The sequence below is a fragment of the Pezoporus occidentalis genome, unplaced genomic scaffold (genome assembly GCF_034315485.1).
Source record: "Pezoporus occidentalis ecotype Australia unplaced genomic scaffold, CSIRO_AGI_Poc_V1 ctg306, whole genome shotgun sequence".
Lineage (NCBI taxonomy): Eukaryota > Metazoa > Chordata > Aves > Psittaciformes > Psittacidae > Pezoporus > Pezoporus occidentalis.
Window position 1 is genome coordinate 43,545 of NW_026915008.1, and position 20,353 is coordinate 63,897.

General features: G+C 36.2%; 1 protein-coding gene across 1 annotated transcript in view; it reads left to right on the forward strand.

Annotated features, from left to right (window-relative positions):
- OXCT1 (3-oxoacid CoA-transferase 1) overlaps nucleotides 1-20,353 on the forward strand; it is an 85,763-nt gene that overhangs the window by 26,530 nt on the left and 38,880 nt on the right. Inside the window, exons 8-11 of the mRNA XM_062627761.1 lie at nucleotides 15,323-15,430; nucleotides 18,042-18,153; nucleotides 18,636-18,730; nucleotides 19,383-19,431. Of these exons, the coding sequence (XP_062483745.1) occupies nucleotides 15,323-15,430; nucleotides 18,042-18,153; nucleotides 18,636-18,730; nucleotides 19,383-19,431 (364 nt within the window). The remainder of the gene's footprint in view (nucleotides 1-15,322; nucleotides 15,431-18,041; nucleotides 18,154-18,635; nucleotides 18,731-19,382; nucleotides 19,432-20,353) is intronic.

Sequence of the window (20,353 nt, forward strand, 5' to 3'; positions counted from 1 at the left end):
AAGTTACTCTTTGGTCCTGCTGCTTCCTTGTTTGCATACCTGCAGTCTTTGCTGATCATTATACAGGGGCTCCTGTAGCGTTGCTTACATCTTGTTGATCCGTTTCCAGCATTCTTCAGGAAGTGTAATCAGTGTTTTCCAAAATACATTCTGTAAATGTGGCAGATATTTCTTCATCACAGATGTCTAACTTTGTGTTTTGTTATAAAACATGTTATAGTTGAATAGACCAAGTTTACCTGTGTGTCTGGTTATTGATACTTCCTTCTTAGGGTTTATTATCTCACCAATCTTTCTCTCAATTTATTTTAGTTTCTGATAATTGATAAAAATATAGAATGGTACTTGGCATAGTGCATTCCATGCCAAGGGAAGAACAAACTACTGTAAATCCAATCTCAAGGTATCTGTGAAATTGGTGGAAGTGGGAAGTGCCCTAGGAATCAATTTCATTTGTTAACTTGTCCTTTTAAGTTAACCTGAGGACCTGTGAAATCTCCTGATACGCTTAAATACGAAAAGACACTTTTTTTCTTTAATGTGTTAAAGCTTCTGGTCTCTTAATCTAAAGTCAGTGTGGCATTCTGCACTCTCTTAGGTGAAGTATGTAAAGACAATTTTTACGACAATTCAGAGGTGGGAGAACTTGGCACCATTTCCTGTAGGTATGAAGGATAAAAGGAGAGACAAAAAAACCTCCACCTCACAAACCCACAGACTGATAGCTATTGCTTGCTTAGAAACTATCCTGTGCTGTGAGGAGCAGGGCTTCTCACCCTTCTGAAGGAGAACGAGTCAGGCTGTACCATCACCACCTATGTCTGTGCAAACACTGGAGAATTATTGATTATGAAATTTCCCCAGAATTAATTTGTAATTAAAGTGTCTGACCCTCAGCCTTGTTTATTTTGACTAAGCAAATGGTCCAGTACCCTTTTTAGGATCAGAGTGAAATACAAGAGCTGTTTGCTGACCTGAACTAATATTTTGAAGTGCTACATGCTTTGCTTTTGTTTAAGCAATAGGAAATAGAACCTGCTAACATTCAAGATAATAAGGTTATATGCTGGGGCACAGAAGATCCAGCTGTGGCTGAGGCCATTTAAATTTCTACTTTAATTTAAAGATGACTAGTATTAAAGGTCAAAAAGTTTTCAACTGAACTTCATGATTCCTGTTATTTGGAAGGTAACCTTTGCAGAGAAAAAGGTTAAATAAACCAGTATTGGCAGCATTAGTTAGTTTGGTTTTAGCTATGTGTAGGCAAAATTATGAAGGGGTTTATTTGGTTTCATAGTTACACAGTGTTGCACTTAAAAAGTTCTCTGTGCACCTGCTTCTCCCTTTGTCTTGCAGAACCTGAGCTAGGTGTGCAGAACTGTGGCTTTGTCTGGCCCTCACACACTCAGCCTGAGGCTTTCAGTTGATTTTCCAATCTATAAACGCTTTCCTGCTCCTATTGCAGAAAGAGGAAAGTTGGGAAATCAGTGGTGACAAGTCATATATGAGCCACCAGCCCCTGAAAAGGTGCAGAGGAAGGGCCCAGCATGTGAAGAAACTTGAGGGCTTGTGTGGTCTTATGTATGTGATAACATTTCCAGCACTCTGCTGAACGACGGAGGTATCTGCTGAATACAGCAGCCAGCACTGTTGTCAGGCCCCTCAGCAGACCTGTTGAATGGTGTGATGGGAAATGAAATGTGTAGCCCCTCAGAGTTATACAGATTATGTGTGCCTAGACTGCTAGAGCAATGGCTGTGATACTAGAATGCTCTCTAGTATGTGCCTCTTCCTATAGAGGCACCTGTGAGCACAGCCCCACCAGGAGTGTCAGCTTTTGATGATAATGCCTCCTTTATGGAAAAAATAGGGGCAACCCAAAGCCACAGGATGAAACATGGTGTCACCTTGCCCTGTGTGGACCTCATCTCAGCATGGGAGAGGTGAAAGGTGATAGAGACTTGAGCTTGATCTCTGCCATGAAGGAGTACATAAACATTCATAACAGCCCCAAACATCCCTCAGCTTGTCTGTTTTCTTGCCTTGCTCTTCTTTTTGGTGAGACCTACTGAATACTTGTTGATGGTGAAGTGGGTTGAGATCTCAGCCACAACCATGATGTAAGTGTTTGATAGTGGTAATAGTCAGTATGTTTAGAAATATTTATTGACTGACTGTTTGAATATCCAGTTTGAATAGTTTTCTTGTTTAGATTGCAGAGGATGGCTAAATATATCTCCTTGTGTAAACAGCATTTCCACCTCAAATAATATTAGGGGAGGTATAAAGAGAGTGTACTTTCTCATAAAAATGCATTAAATAAAAATCATTAAACCCAGCATTTTATCTCTGGTTGCCTAGTGACAACACAGCCACGTCAGTGAATGCCATTATCTCAGGTACAATGAACTGCACCACACTAAGGGACAGAAGTAGACTAGAATAAGCTATTTGTATCCTCTTATCTGTGCTAAATCATGGCATTGTGTTTTATTGAGGAAAGTAGAAAATGAATGCCCTTTTTTGGTGTCTGTTCTATTAAGTGCTCTAACAAAGGCAAAACTTTCCTCAGATGCATAGCTGTATACTGAGAAATTCTTCAAGGTTTTTACATGGAGACAGTTTACTGTAAAAAACCTGCAAGTACTATTTTAAAGTGGAAGACAGAGTCTAAAAGAATCTTTTTCCTTACCTGGATGACTCATCCAAGGAACTTGAAATTGAACCCTAGTGCAGGAAGTGGATTTGGGATGGGCACAGACTTTGCATTGGGATGTATTTCTGGGAAACCATAGAGCAAGGTTTGAGGCCAAGAATGATACAGAATTGAAGTTCTTCCGTGCAAATGCTGTAACCATTGCACTGCTATGGCCTTTTCTGATATTATTTAATTGCTCAGTGATGACTCTGTGTGTGCTGAGGCAGTGGTTGCTGAGGGGGTGTCCCACAAATCCTCAGTGGGGGAATGTTTTGTTTGAGAATCCTGTTTGGCGCAGGATGGATGCTGAGCTGTTTAATCCTGCCACCTTACTAGAAGCATTTGGTACAAGTGGCAGTAAAATTATAGTTACCATAATACATTAGTATAATATATGCAAAAGTTATGTTATATATAAAAATACATATTATTAATATAAGTACGGAAGTCTTTGCATCTTAAAACACCTAGGTGGTTAGTCAGGTCTTTTGACTATATGATTGAATTTACATGCCTAGATTTTGGCTAAATCCTGAATATGAAATGCTTGTGGATCTGAATTTAGATAACCAGATTATAGAGTATAGACATTACAACATCCTTTCCTAAAGGAACCTTAGATAAAAGATTTGAGTGAAGGCTTGTTGAGAGTGACTATGAACTGCAAGCTTCTTATCCTTAGCAAACATAGGAGGGAAAATGGCAAAATATCTCTTAAGAAGAATGATTTTGTCAGCTCAAAGACTTAGTAGATAAAGGCTTCTGGGGGATATAGCTAAGTAGAAATGAAATTTGAGGAAGACTGTGTTTAGAGCTTGAGAATAAACTTTTCCATCATGGAGAAAGCATTGGAAGAGCAGTGGGAGTTCGACCTTGATCACAATCATTGTATTCTCAAACACAGAAAAGAAAAATGACAGAAAATGAGACCAAGATCAGATGTCTGAGGCTAAGCATTACAAAACCCAGACAAACAAAAAAATTTAGGCACAAAGGAGCAAACTCGGAAATCTCCAGCAAAATAAGTAGACTTGAAAGCAGCAAGTTTCTAAGACTACATACGTAGTGGGCTGAGAGACCCAAGATGGTGATATATCACTGCTCCATAAGGAGAGTAAAATTTTACCAATACAGAGTACAAAAAAGGCTGAAGTGTTTAATACCTTTTCTGCTTCAGTCTTCAGCAACATTAAGAAGCAGTTTGGTGGCTATTGTGGCTCCAATCATAGAAGGTTGCAGAATGGGTCAACAGAAGGGTTGGAATTTGAACCCAGGGACTGCTTGTACTGATTTGGAAAAGCAGCTCCTAGAAGCAGTTGCGTACCATTGCCACAGTAATTTCAGTTTTCCAAAAAGAATCCCACCCCCAGACTTGAATGCTCTTTTGGTGTTTTTATTTCACTTCATTGCTTTTGATTCCTTGCTTCTATCTGTGCATGTGTTTATTAAAAGATGGAACAGAAAAGCAAAATAGTTTTACAGCTATTGCGCAGTCCATCTTAGAATGATTTGAGATGCACTCTAGTAGGCTGAGCTAGAAGGGAGTGATTTTTACATTTAGTTAACATGCTTCTGACCTTCTTTAATAGTTAATTTAGGTATGTGGTTTTGTTTTGTGGTTTATTTTTTATTATTTTTTGTTTGTTTTATTTCTTTTTTTTTTTTTCCCTACAGTTGCTTTTCTTTTATGTGTAACCTCTACTTATGTGGGTACAGATTTGGCACTTCATTGCTGGAGCAGTGAATGTTAAGTGGTTAAAATTCGTAGCAGATCAAATTGTTGCTGACTGCTGTTCAGATAGTTTTACTTTCACACAACATTATGCTGAAAGATTTGATTTTTTTTTTTTAATCTGTCTCTCATATTTTATTCCTTTCTAAATCAATACCTTTTTGACTGAGTTTCATGAGCTCTCTCAGCCTTCAGCTTCAGAAGCTCATTGCAGATATGAATATAATTGTCAGTGAAAAAAAATCCTTTTGTCCTTGTCACATGTGTTAAGAACAAAAATGATATTCAAAAAGCACAAGCTAAGGCAAGTCCAGGGTTGATCAGTAGATAACTGCAGATTGTGAGAAAGTCCATGTGCTGGGGAAACTGTTAGAAAGCCTTTGTTTCTATAGCTAAATTTAGTCGGGGATATTTTTTATAAAAATTTGTAGAAAGCCTGATATGCTGTGCCTTTGAAGTATATTTCATTAAGAGTATCCATGTCCTGCATCATGGGAATTTGAAAATTAATAGAATTTAAAATACTCTAGATTTAACTTTTCATTGAGTATATTAATGTGTACAATAAATTAATGATAATTCTTATCCCCTGCTTTGTGTGCAAGATGTGTTAGTCGATGATTTATCAGTCTCTGCATTTTAAATCATGTATGAATATATCACTGAAAATATGGCACAAAGAGTTTTAGGCATGATTGAAGGATTTTATATGCATCTGTATTTTTATTTATGTTGTTAAGCAATAATTTATTTTCTGTGCTATTAGTAGTCCTGATGGAGATTTCTAGTACAAAATGAGAAAGATTTGACATTCAAGCTGAAAATAATACAAGAAGTTCACAATGTAAGTGCTGACTGACATGAAGCATATGCATTTTTTCAGGTGGACAAATGCAGAGATTTGAAAAGCTACAGCTTTGTAACTATTGCTGCAGTGAGAATTTTAGAGTAAGTGTTTGAATCAGTCGCTCAGATTTTAGTATTCTTTTGCAGCATCCTTCCCTGCAAATGCTATAGAATTATCCAGTGAAGAAAGTGATTATTTAAAGAGAAGTAAAAGGATTGAGATACAAAGACTATCTTGACTTCAAATCATGTTTATTTTTCAGGCTGCAGAAGATGGTGAAAGAATGAATAAAGACCACAGAGTAGTTTTCTATTTCGGTCTCCCAAACACTTTCCTGGTGTTTATTAGAAAGTCACCTAGTCTTCCATTTCTTTCCAAAACTGCATTAAATTACTTTGTACCTTACATTTGTGCTCCCACAGTCATGAAGTCCACTGTGTGGAAGTGCACTCCCATTGATATTCCCACAAATTAGATAATAAATTCCTTAGTTTGCCACATGTTTATACTGATGTTTGATTGTTTGCTTTTGTTTGTTTGTTTATTATTATAGAAAACCTAGAACATTTCTCTTTTTTGTTAACTTTTGGACTAAGTCAAATGTGTTATACCAGTTTTTTTTTTCTTCTTGTTGAAAGAAGAAAGGGAAGGCAGAGAGGAGAGCTGGAATATGTTCTGGTTGAAAATAGGGCAACTATGTAGCCAATTGGCTGTATAAGCAGCATGCTAAGGAGCACCTGTGCCTTCTGGATTCTCAAAGCGCTTAATTTTTCAAGGAGCATAAAGAATTGCAAACAAACACTACTGGCAATTAGTTGTTTAACTGATCTTATTGAGAAATCTAGTAAACTGGATTTCTTAATAAAAATAGTTTGCATTACTTATTTTTCCCACAGTACCTTCATAATAGAAACTTAATTTTTTTATACCAAAATCTTTACCTATTTGAATTCCAGGCTGGTGGAAGTTGTACTCATGTCTCATGGCTCTCCATTGCTATTTTAAGTGAGTTAGGGAAGTTCTTATGTGCCCTTGTTTCTGTTGCTTTTACACTGCTGTTTTATTTTTTATTTCTATTGTGTATTTTGAAAATACTTGTAGCTTTTGTAACATTTATGACGAGGCCAGCTGAGATATCGGCTTCCTTGCCTGGACAGCAGCACATTCTTGATGCTGTGGCATTTGGTTACCTCTTGTAAGGCATTTAGGAGGGGTTGTGCTTTGTGTTTGCCTTTGCTACCGGCAATTAAAAAGGACTACTGTCCCCGCCATTGAAGTAGACTACCCCTTGATTTTCCTCAGTTATGTGTCCTCTCAGTATCTCCTGGTATACGTGCATTGAGAAAAGCTATCTTCACATGGTTTTGATCTTAATTTTTACAGAAATGTGATAGTAGATGTGCTTCATTCGTTCACTATTAGAACTAATTTGGGGTTTTAAGAAAAAACATATTTAAGGCACTAAATTGAGTGATTGTAAAAGTAGACATGAATTGCTGTTTGTTATGGATTCTATCAGATTCCATCAGGGTTGAACATATGCCAAACTAATGTATCCTACTTAGCTGTCTGCCAGGAGGCTTTTGAGAAAGGGGAAAACCATGTGGGTTATATAAAGTTGGCCGCTTAACTTTGAATCATAACCTAACAATAATGTATTTCTATTTTGAGGGGCTGGGGAGGGAAGGCTTACAAACCTAAATAAACAGTTTATACAAAAATCAGTTTAACTAAGTTGCATAAGAGCTCTGTTGGGAATTTTAAGCCAATTAGTATTGACTTGATGTTCTTCAAGGTTATTCCAACTGATTTATAAACACAGAGACAGAATAGAAAACTTGATATAATCAGGAGATTAGAGATCATACCTGTTATGTCTTTGAATATCAGGTGTGCTGAAGACAATTTTTCACCATTTCTAAAGGAAAAGAAATAAAAGCTTTCTCATTAGTGTGATAAGCACAAAAACTTTTTATTTTTATGGTGCGAAGAGCTGATTTATGTTTCCATCAGCTTCATCATCAAATAACAGTTTTGGTCTGTGAAGCACTTTATTCTTGTTTTTTATTTCCATGCATGTCTACTGCTTTGCTTTCCAGGAAGATTTCAGAAAGGATAATGATTAAGTATATTTAAGTTTTATTTTTCTTAAAATTTGTTACTTGCAATCTCTTGATACCCACATTCCTGTGGTTTCAGATTAATCTGTTGGAAGCGTAGAAGCCACATGACATACTACCATGAGTTGTTTTCTTTCTTCTGAGCTTTTCCTTGGAAAATACTCTACCTTCTTCCTTAACACTGGAGAAGAGTTACATCATGGATATTTTGGGTTTGGGGGTATCTGCTGTGGTTTTGAAGGTGAAATTGACCACAGGGATCTCTTGTTCAGAAAGAAAGTGGTAGCATGTAGTTTTCAAAAGTCCTTGTAACTACCACTGTCTATAATGAGCATCTGAAATAAAGATAACTAATACATGTGTGCATGTAAAATGCCGTTTAGAAATGATGAGTTTCTTTGTTGCCTTTATTGAAGTACAAGCAGAGTTTTAGTTACCAGAGAGACCCTGCAACATATTTGTTACAAAATAATTGCTAATATATTGATTTGCCCTCATTACCTTCCTGTATGTCTTGTGCTTAAGGTGCTCTGGTTTGATTCTGAAATGTATTCCTTGAATTTGAGGGTGGTATAGTTGGACTTGCATAGCCTGGAAAATGCAAAGAACTCTATTTGAATTGTATTTGAGTCTTGGTGGTTTTTTTTTTGTTGTTGTTGTTTGGTTTTTTTTTTTGTTTGTGGTGTTTTTTTTTGTGCTATTTTGTTGTGGTTTTTTTTTTTTTTTTTACTTTGTTACCTTCAGTACTTAAATTCCTCTTAGTTTATTTTTGAAAGTAAAACTTAAGTTTATCTCCTGACGTTTAACTTATATTTCTTTGAATGCATAGGAGATGGGATTTCTTTCAGTCTTGTCATTTGTCAGTTATTTATTTTTATCTTCTAATAGTTCAAAGGCTTTCAGTCTTCATGTATTTTAAAAATAAGTAGAGGAATAATGTATTTAAAGCAATGCACTTTTTTTTCTTCTTTTTTTTTTTAATGTTGAATTGTATCATTCTAGTAGAGTTAATTCTATTAGCAGCCCTTCTGAAGTGGAAGAATTAGAGATGTGGTCAGTTACCGTATTCCGCAAGGGTAAATAGTACAGGTTAAGCCCGTCCTTTCACCATTAGCCAGCCCTTAACAGATGAAGCTTATGTTCCACTGACTGTGGGGGTTTTTGTTTGTTTTCTTCTGGCTCTTCTCCCATTAATTTAGTTACCTGATTGAAAAATAATTGCATAATATAATCTAAAAAAAAAAAAATTTCCAAAATTGCCTTCTCCAGATCTGAGAAGGCAATTTTATATGTATTCCACATATATATTCCTAGGCTGAATAGAAATTTGGCAGTTTGTAATTAAGATGTAAGAACATAGTTATGTTCCTGGTCTTGTCAGTACTATCATTCACTTGAGTACAGTAAAAATAAGCACTGAGTGCTCTGAAATCACCTAATTTCATCAAGAAAGCACAAGTCACAAAATGTGATCACAACCAGCATGAGTTCATTGATGGTTTATATAAAACCAACCAGATTTTAAGAAGGGATAGGAAGGAATCACTTCTTAGGTGTGCCTGCTGCAGGAGGCTGGGTTGGTTGGTAATACTGGGACTGAGAGGACACTGGATTATAAAGTAATTAGGTAATTTTACATTAGAAAAATAGTGTAAAATCCAAATGAATGAATTTAAGGAAGCAAGAAGATAGCTATCATTTATCAGTAGCTTTTTGATGTATACAGATTTATATAGACCTACTTGTGCAATTGTCAAACAAGCAATTCCATCAATTTAATGGAGAACTTCAGTGACCAATAACAGTTAGACTTTACTTTTTTCTTCATTATCATGCATCAAGATGCAAACATCTTGAGGAAAGCCCTGCAAGTTTAATTTTATACTTACGAAATACATTTTTACAGTATATCTTCATTGGCATGGTTGATAGCTACTCTTTTATATGATCACTTCTATTGTTATTTAAGTGAATCTGCCCATGTGAGTTTTTATTTTGGGTAAAACTTCCCAGTTAAAAAGAAAAGAAAGGTGAAAATACATTGTTTTGAGAATGTTATCTTCTTAGGATTATTCCTTTGAGAAATCTCAGTATCTTCTCACTTTGATCATGTTCTTGAAACTTAAGAATATTGTCTATTCTGGCTGTGCTAAAATGTGACTAGCTAAAAAAGCTCTGAAGAAATGTAGTTTTATGCCTATGGTAGAACTTTTTCAGAGGCTGGTGTGTAAATTTTTCATATTCTTTCATGCATGCACACAGCTTTACATATACTTTTTGCAGTTAATAAGCATGTTTTCTCTTTCCTTTGCAATTGTTATTCCAGAATTTCTGTATGTGAATGCCTAAAGCAGGTATTTTTAGTTGTTTTCTTCTGTCAGCAATACAGCATGTAGGAAGATGCAAAATGCATGGAAGGAAAGGGGGCAGTTAGAGGAAACAAGCAGCAGGTGCAGAGAAGTGTGAGAGAAGAGATTAAGCCTGAGGCAACAAGAAGTGGAGGTAATTGCAGAGATTTAAAAATGGAAAACAAAGGTGAAATGAGTATAATCTAGCAAGGGCTCCTAATTTATGAGGATCTATAGCAATATAATAAAAAACCTGGAGACAAACCTAGGAGACTTATGTCAACTTTGCTTCCCTGATGATCAGAAATGACATACTGGCAGCACAACCTAACTGTTTTTCTCTGTGGTGTTCACAGAGGATAACAGTCTACTAGAAAAATGGGAAAAAGTGTAAAAGTGCCTAGGATCTTTATTGGTGTAGAACAGTCAAAGAAGGAACAATGCTATTCTTGTCTTGCATAGAGAAGGAAGCATACAGTGAAATTACAAGAGCTAATGAGAAATGTTTTTCATACTAGTTAAACTGTAGGAATGTCATGATAGGGTCTCTTAGGTTCCAAGAAAACTATTGGACAAGTTTATGGTCCGTTAGAAGCTATGAAGCAAGGTGGTCTATGTCCAGCCTCTGCCTGAGGATGTCCTTAAACTGCACATTGCTAGAAGTGGAAGAATATAATCAGAAGTACCACACTTCTAAGCTCCCTTTCTTTGCCAAAAAAAGAAGGTCTACTAGACTAAATGGACCTTGAGTGTGATCCAGGTCAGTCTCGTTAGGTTAATCTCTAATAAACCTGAACTTTAGGTTTGTTTTTTTTTAACTGATTTTTACTGTTCCCTTGCCTCTCACTATGCTTATGAAGGCATTTATTCCAAGTCTGATGTGAGTATAATGTGGTGATTATTGACCAAGATGTGCTTTTACCAAGACTACTTGGTGGTTGCTTGGTTTTTAAAGTTGTTGGAAAAGTCTCTTTTTCAGGATGGCTTCTGACTGACTGTCATTTCATTACCATAGCAGTTTGGCATGAGTAGAAACTTCATAGTCTGGCTGATATTAGTCAGAAAAGGACAGAAAGGAACTCAGAAGATCCCGTTTTACCTTGCTGCATGCAGGCAGAACTGAGTAAATATTAACCTGCTTTGCTCTTTCCTGTAGCTCAATAAGTATATATGTATAGTGTGTTTTTGATTTCCAGTGACCTGTTTTCAGAGTGTATTCCACTATTTTGCAACATCAAAGTTTCTTGTAAAATTCAGTCTAAAAAATTGACCTTGTACCATTTTTTTTCTTTTTTTTTTTTTTTTAAATCTTGTTTGTCTTTAGCCGTAGGAACAATTGAGCATTCTGGGATCTTGAGTATAGCAGACTGTCCTGGGTTCAGCAGTAGCAGTCATGTTTTCACACAACTTTTCCTCATAGCCCCTATTTTGCTTTTGATTTTTCTTTTAAATACTCATGATTTTATAAATGTTATGCTGAATTTTGCAGTGACATGCTGACTCTTCCAGTAGTGAAATTGATAACCACTGTAATGAGTTTGTCTTGAGCATCTAATGGGCTGAATTTGATTTCATTCTTGTTTTGAACATTTGAACAGGTGTAATGTTTTATTCTATTTATGTTCTGCTGGGTAGTTTTATTATTTTATTTTGAAGATCTGAAGTGTACTAGGATACTGATAGTGATAGATAGTGATAGAGAGATTTAATATTTAAAAATGCGCAGGTTTTGCTAAGCTCTTTCTCTCTCTCTCCCAGTCTCTTTCTGTCTGTCACTCACCCACACATGCACATTTTTGAATTTTTTTTTTTCTCATAATAAGGAATTACATTGCCATTTCTGGTTATGTCTTAGTTTTATGAAAACTGAGATTTAAAACCTAAAGAGCTGAAAACATTTCATGCATCATAGAGGACCTAATTAGGCTGCAGAAATAGGTTGAAAGGTACATACTCAAAGGAAAGGCCTTTTTGTTTTCATGTGTTTTGGCATGAATATTTGTGTCCTTGTAATTTCCTTGCCAATATTTGGCCAAGAACCAAAGTTCTTTATCTTTCTAATGGAAGTCCATAACCTTTGAGGTTCCTTTTCTCTCTCTGGAAGCTGTCAGAAATTCTGAGATAAAGCTGTAGAAGAGTAGCTAAATTTCAGTGAACAAAAATAAATCAAACTACTTGAAATAGGGAAAAGTAGATGTAAATTACAGAAGGAAATGATATTGCGAAACAAATGACCACTGATTCTATGAGCGCTGATACCGAAACAAATGGCAGAAGGCTCTTGTGAATCATAGCGGAGAACAGCTTTTATGTTTTGGGTGTACTTGCAGATAAACCAGTACTCAAGAATGATTGAATTTATTCATTCTGGTCTCTGTCAGCAATCAGACAAGATTTGCAAGAACATTTATGCCCAGGAAGAAAACCAATACTGGGAAACTCTTGAAACAATGAAAGGACTTTTGAATCATGCACACATCAGAGTCTTCCTAGAAGAGGGAACTCAGCCTGTATGGTCTCTTGATATTACTCTTTATCCTCACCTGTGTAGCAAAGATGTAAACATTTTCTGTCTTCTTCTTTATTGATGAACTTAAGATTTAGAATTTACAAATATGATCAAAGCAATCTTGAGTATTTTGATTTGCTAATTTAAAAAAGTGCAGGAGGTAGTCTGCCCTAATTATGCGTTTGCCAGACTTTGTGTCTCTTGGGTGGGATGCCAGAGAATGAATTTTTATGCTTACAGGGATTCTTCTGTACATGACAATATAAAGCCTGAGGCAAGGTGAGTAGAGGGAAGAAAGAACTAAAGGTTAGATAAGAAGAAGAGCAGGCCAGGAAGAAAACTCCCCCCCCCCTCCCCCCCCCCCCCCCCCTTTTAACTATTAATATGAATGCTCACCTGCATGTCTCATTGAGGTTTAGGAGCTTTATGTTACAGAAAACTCAATAAAAGAATATGAAACCTGAAAGGGTAATGAATATACTCAGATATGAAACTATTTATTTTTGCATTATCATCCTTATCTAGAAGGATGCTTGGGTTACGTCTTGCAGTGGTCACAGAAAGTTAAGTTGCTGATTCCCATTGCTATCAGATTTCCCGGTTTCACTTTTGTTGGCACAGCTTCGTTTGTGGTAGCACGGCTGGCAATACTGATGGAGTAGCTGGCAGCCTGCCCACCTGCAGTGTCTCAGCTGGAGTATGTTCTAGCTCCCTGTGAGCAGAGTTGGGAGAGAGGGCTGGAGCAATCAGGTGACATTTGTGCTTCCACTGTGTGAATTCTTTTTGTTTCATATAACATGCTGATTAATTTCACTTGCAGAGCGGGGTGATATGTATTGCAGAAATTACATGCAAATTTTTAATCCCTTTTCAAAATTCCTTTTTATTGCTAGATGGATATTTGAATATGCTTCATTTTAATTACATTTGATGCTTATTTCACGTAATAGAAGGTGGAAATTGCAAAGCACCAGTAAGAATAGTGGGGTGACTGCCTGTGAACACAAAGATGGTCCAGTCTGTAGGGATCCTTAAGCTCATTTGAAATCCCTGGGACAAAATACGATTTGTCTCCGTTATGTTCATTTAGGAAAACATACAGAAATAATAAATAATTATGTTGATGGATCTTGAGGGGAAAAGCTATCACACTGACTGCTGTTTCCAAAGAGACAAAATACTAACCAATTAAAGGGATAGGGTGACTAACAACAAAATCGAATTTATTGTTGGATAAATAATTTATCCTGTGTATTCTATGGGAGAAAAGATACAGTGCATCAAGTTTTCTGATGGTATAATTCTGTTAAAGTTGGTTGAATTGTGCCAGCAAAGATTCTGGTTTTATAATCTCAGGTACTGCAGCAAATAAATGCAAGTCTTTCAGTGAGAAAGTTCAAATCAGTAGCAATCAGTATTCTTCAGGCCTAATTTTCCACCTGATAAATGAGGACAAATTTAATTAAGAAAGGTGAATTTGGGAATTCTGCTAATAGCAGACCATCTCTGCTTGTGCATGGCTTCCTCAAAGTCTTTTCTCTGAGCATGTTCTGATAGTAGTCACTGCACCAAGAGTGCAGTGTCTTTCAGCTGTGTGCTTCAGGATTTTTTCATTTTACCCTGTGTTTGACTTGGTCTCCATCTTAATTTTAAGTTTCATGTATAAAATAGCAAATCTTAAGCGAGACGGGATGGATGCGATTGCATCATTTTTCATGAAAACAATAGTCTGACTTCTTAAAATACTCATTCTGATTGTCCCTCTTTATCTTGTGGATAAGGACTTTTTGGAAGTGTCTGCTCTCCATGGACAGATTTTTGGTGTTACTGTTATTGCATCTTCCTTACAGCCTTTGCGTTACAAATTTCACAACTTGCCTCATCCCATCTGTTTACCCCAGGGCTTCTTTTAAGTATCATCTGAACCTGATCCTCCTCATCTTTAGTTTATTTTTTTCTCTCCCTCTGCCTTTTTAGTGTGGATTTGTTTGTTTACTGTCACACTGCAAGGGACGGTGGGAAGGTAATTGCTTATGAGATATACTATAGATTTTGTTATTGATCACATTGTGCAGTAACAGTAGGATGTCAAACTGAATTTTAAGCTCTTTAATGTTGCTTCATTGGTGATGGCTGCTAAATGATGTACCCTTACGGATATGTCATAACATGAGTCTTGTTTTTTGGATTAGACTTCAGACATTCCTGAAAGCTTAACTAGTTCTTTGTGATAAAGCAGTTTAGAAACTTAATTTATTTGTTATTAGATTGTTTCAGACATTATCTTTGACCTGTAGCTTTAATGTTATACAGATGCAGGTGCAGCCCTAACACAGCGTCTGTTTTGTGTCAGAGAGTTGTGAGCTCTCTGCACATAAGGCTTGTAGAGAAAGCACCAGACACAGCTGAGGGTCTGTGCTGCAGGCATCCGACCAGAGCAGGGTCTCCGCATAGACCACCCTGAATTCAGGTATAGAAGGAAGGAAAATCCTGTTGTCTGTGGTGCTCCAAATAGGTGAAATTTCAAATATACTCTGTGTGGAATGGTGACATTTTGTGCTGAATCTCTGTTTCACTAAAGGTAGAGACTTCTAGATTTTTGCATCTCTCTTACAATCAATTATTACAGTTCAAATATTTTCAATTTTATTTTCAAGTACACCATGGAGAAATTCCAAGCCAGCTTCTCTGTTTGTATCCTTAATATTCCCAGTTCTGTTTTATACTCTGACGTTTTGTTACCAGCGTATTGCTTCTCTTATTTAGATGGAAATTATTTGTTGGTAAAACCAATTCTGATGTAACTGTATATTCTATGTTTTTTCAAGGTGGTCATACAAATTGTGCTGTTAAAATGTAAACCTTCAATTTGTGTGTAGAAATGTCCTTTGAAAGAAGAGGAAATCTAAACATCTAGGCCAGCCTATTTTAAATGGTGTATCTATTTTGTCCTATTCCTTAGTTTTCTTTATTTGATCCACTGTATATTTAATATTTGAAACCTCATGGCTAATGTCTTGTTGAATAAGCTTTTCTAAATGTTTTCACTTTTCCATTTCTCTCTACAGGTAGAAGAAATTGTTGATATAGGAGCATTTGCCCCAGAAGACATTCATGTTCCCAAAATCTATGTTGATCGTCTGATACAAGGAGAGAAGTTTGAGAAGAGAATTGAAGTAAGTAGCTGAGTGTTTGGTCACAATATATTTCAGCTTGGTGGGTATTTTAGAATATATAGGGTTTTACTCTAGACACCAAGTCTTAGCACTGAGAACACAGTGTTAGAAACGCTTGTTGAGTTTTGCTAGAAGCTTGGGTAGGTACTTACGTAGTTAGTAGTTAGGTGTGGGCCTGAGAATCAAGCATTGTTTCCTATACCTCAGCCTCTCTGGTTCATTCCCTGAATAATTTAAGAGCAACAGCCTGTAGTCCTGGGGGCTCTAATGCAGTGGCAATTTTGATGGAAAATGCTACCTCTTTCTCCTTCCTTCTCTCACTTCACCTACTGCAGACACAACAAGGGGAGCACATAGACTTATGAGCTGTCTTTGATCAGATGTTTTCTGCTGTAGAGCTTTTGATATGACCATGTAGGGCCAGCATCAGCCCCTTTTTTTTGCTGTGTATTGAATTGTGTTACATTGCAAAGGCCCCTTTCTTTTTCTTTAATCAGTGGCATTTCTGGTCTGCATAAGATGTCAATAGCAACATCACAGCAATAATATTCTGTCACTGAAAAATGAGGATTACATAATTGGTCTTTGTTTCTGTGGCTTTGCCCACTCAGGCTATGTCCCTATATTATTAATTTTGGTGATTTGACAGTGCTTTTAAAGTGTAATTGAAAATTCTTATTTCTCCTATGTCTCCATACTCTGGAGGTGGGAATTATTCAAAATGTCATAAGAAGAGCTGGTGGAGGGGGAGATATATGACGTAAGGAAAAAGAAGCATCTCAAAAAACAGTGCAGAAAAGAATAGTAATAATTAAACTTTTAATATTAAAATCAAGTCATAAAGTCCTAGCAAGTCATATAAGGCCTTTTCTCTGATTAAACTCTTTCATGAATGTTAGGTTAAAAAGCATTTTTTTTTTTCTTCGTTCCATCTGTTCTTTCTGCAGAAACATATTGCATGTTGTTGAGTATTTAACTGGAAACAAATGTGTCAAATATATTTTCTTCCTTTCTCTTTTTTTTTTCTTTGTGCATGTTTTGTTGTACTTACGTTAATGGCCTGTATTATTGAGGATGCAATATCTCACATAAAAGCTTTTGCCTTTTACAAGCAAAATCCATTTTGCATTAATTATATTGCTGTTTTCACTGCAGTTTGGCAGTGGATGAAAAGGTGACTCTCTGTCCAGAGAAGACCTTTGTACAAACACCTGATTTTCTTTGGGTTGCCTATATAAGTAAATACACCTACATAGTCAACTGCCTTGTTTCCTATATACTTCAGGAAAAAATGAAGGGGTGGGGGAGGAGAACTACTATAAATGGCTCAGCAAAGGAACAGAGATTATTTTTGGTTGTGTAATTTTGTAATTCTGGCAGTGGTGCCTTTCATTAATAGAAGCATAGGAAGGAAATGGTAGATTTATTTACTCTTCCATAAAAGATTATGTATAAGGAAGTAGCTGTACATATGAAAGTGCTGAGTATGTTAGTGGTAAGAGGAGAGATGAGAAATAAAGAGAATAAGAAGAATCTAGTCTATTGTAATTCTTGCTGGATTTAAATAGCATTTCCTTCCTAATTTGGCCTAGACATGGTCCCACTAGTGCAAGTCATACTCTCTGTCCAACCTTCTCTTTGCTGCAGAGAAACCCTCTGTGATTGTTCTTTTTCTGTAACTTGCAAGTGAAGCAATTGTAGGGAAATAGCCAAGGCATAAAAAGAAAGCTTCTGGGGAATTCAAGAGGATTTATACTGACTGTTTCTGGCTGCCTGAGAGGAAAGTGACTTCCAACATGGAGAAAAAAGAGACTGCAAAATTTTTTTTTTGTGGTGATGAAAAGTAACAGAGGATAATTTTGCATGATGTGTTCATTATGGCCTGAAGTAGGAAGGCGTGTGAAAAATAATGGGGGTGCAGGACATGGTGCTACCCAGAGCAGTTTTATATACATGGGAGAGATGTGCGAAGAACATAATCAATGTAAACAATAATTTTCAAAAAAAGTCTTGCAAACTTGTGGAATATCATGGCATTTTCACCAATGTGTGATTTAGAAAGCATTAACTTAAGGGCAGAAAATATCAGGAAAAAACTTCGGGCATATTTTGCAAGATTATACAGATTTATGTTTGAAAATTTGGTTGTTTAGCTCCCAGTATCTTTGGATGACTGGCATTTGTCTGTCTCATGCATATAAATCTATACTAGCACCACTGAATTAAATGAAGAAAGAGAGCAGTATTTGTATTTTAGGCTGACATTTAACAAATCTATTTAAGTATCTCTTGGGTAATGAATCTCAGACTTGCTAATATTTGCACTAATGCTTGGTGCCTTCTTAACCAGTTGTCTGTGTATTATATCAGCCATAGCAATACAGTCAAAGAAATAACATTTTGCTCTAAGGCCATCACTGGGGATATTTGATGACTTCATTGGCTTAGATAAACTGATAGAATAAAAGGTTGTTTTTTTTTTGTAGAAGATGCATAAATAATTTTATCCTTACACTAAGTACCTCTGAGCAACCACACATCAGGCTTTTGTGCTGTGAAAAGCAAGAATTTGGATTCTAATCTTTACTTATGATTACTTCATTTCTTCCAGCGCTTATCAATTCGAAAGCCTGAAGATTCAAAGGCCAAACAAAAACAAGGAGACAATGTGAGGGAGAGAATCATCAGACGGGCTGCTTTAGAGTTTGAGGATGGCATGTATGGTATCCTTCATCTGTGCTATAGGTTAAACTGATGACTCACTAGAATAATACTACAGCTAGTTTGTTTAAGATGGGTTAATTACCATGCTCATTGTCTTTCACAGAGCTGGGCTTCTGTCATTTTATTAATACCTTGTTGAAATATATAGGATGTTGGGGAATAGGGTATATGGAGTTTTTATCCAAGCATATCTGGAAAGTTTGTTAGCAGTTGAATGTTTTGAAGAATTTCTCAAAAAAGTTACGTACGTTGAAAATGAAGGTTACTTGCACTGTGGATTTTTATAGCGTATAAAGCATTGACAGAATGCAGTTAAACAATCCAAATGGCAAAATAATTCATCACAAATATGGGGCATCTAACTAAAAATGAAAGTGTTTCTGAAGAGAACAGTTCTAGTCATAGTAGAATGATTTTTTTTTTTTTTTAATTTACTAGTTTGCAGTATGTTCCTGTTTGTGCCTTAACCTACTCTCTTCAGCTAATCTGGGTATTGGAATCCCACTGTTGGCCAGTAACTTCATCAGTCCAGACATAACTGTTCACTTACAGAGTGAAAATGGAGTCCTGGGCTTGGTAAGAATGTATCTTGGTCCCTTACTGCAGTGTACTTACCTTGCAGGGGCTGAGTTTCATTCCCGACACACCCCCAACTTGATCAGAATTTTACTAAAAGTCATACTCAAATATATGCCATATTTCATGATCATAAAACTCTCATTAGAAATCTTTATTTCAGGATTATAGTACTGCTTTGCTAAATATGTTTTTAAGTACATGTTTTGCTAGAAGGAGTCAGAAACTTCAGTAGTTTTTCAAGACCAAGCCTTGTAAGCCTCATTAAACATAATTTTAAATAAATCTTAAGGTAAACGTTATTTTCACTGTTGTTTGGTTTTATGAAGTTTCACCTATCTACCTTTTCCTGAAAAATGTCACTTTGGTTAAACCCAAACCCAACCAACCAACCAAACCCCCAGCTTTCTGATTACGTACCCCCAGCTTTCTGATTACGTAACAACTCTAACAATATGTTCATCAGTTCTCATACGATAGTTGATGTAAATTGTGGCTTCTCTTGTCAGGGACTTTGTTCTGCTGAAGATTAAAAAAATGCATGTCTGTGATGAACTGTTTTCAGTAACAAGCATTAGAAATAAAAGAAGTTGTGAATTCTCTCTCAAATGTATTTTAATATAAAGCAGACATATATGTATGTTGTTTTCAGGGTCCTTATCCGCTTGAAAATGAAGTAGATCCAGACCTGATTAATGCAGGTAAAATATTTAAATAAATTTATTTCATGGAAAATTGTTAATGAATGTTAATCTAAAAATATAATTTTGATTCAGTATATGAACCCAGACTCTTGGGTTCATATACTGAATATTATGAATATTAATGTATTTGTCTTCTTTTAACTGAAGGTTGGTTTTGATCAATGGAGATGTTTAATATTCTAGTTAAAGAGCTTATGCTTTGATGCATTCTAGTTGGTACTAAAGTTGTCCTTGAGGCCAGGCAGTAAAGGGTTAACTCTTCCTTTTCAGAAGTGAGATTGTTTTAAGCCTAGATGTGAATGTGGATTTGTTTTCCTGCTACTTTCCACCTTGTGTCTTCTAGAAAATGGTTTGTGTTTGGGACATGCTTTAAAACATCCCATGTTTCCTGGTCTGCTTTATTCCAGGCTAGTAAGTTGCAGGAATGCAATTCATTTGCATTTAGAGAGAGAACAGTAGCCAGGGCTGGGGGAAAGAGCTTCCCAAAACAGCACCTGGCCACTGGAGGACTCTGCTGCAGATGGTTGGTTTTGCCATTTTAAGGGGGAAATGCCAGTCCTCACATACTGTTCTCGCCCAACTGGTTTGGGGCATGACACCTCAGAAGTAGCCATACAATGTAAAAATGTAAGCTTTTTATGGTTTAATGTGTCTTTCTGATATCTGTTTTCTTTATGGAAAGTTGTGCCTGCATCTGTTCTGTTTCCATGTAAAATTGCACCTACATATAGTATTGTAACAAACAAAAATAGGCCTTGGCACGGTATAAATTCTCATTAATGTTAATGGTATAGGTTATAGACCCATAGCTGACATCTTAGAGCTGTTCTTTTCATATAGAAAACCTTTGCATTTTATATTTTTTTAGTTATCTGCTTTTTATTTAATATTAGGATGAAGTCTATCAGTTGTTCACTGT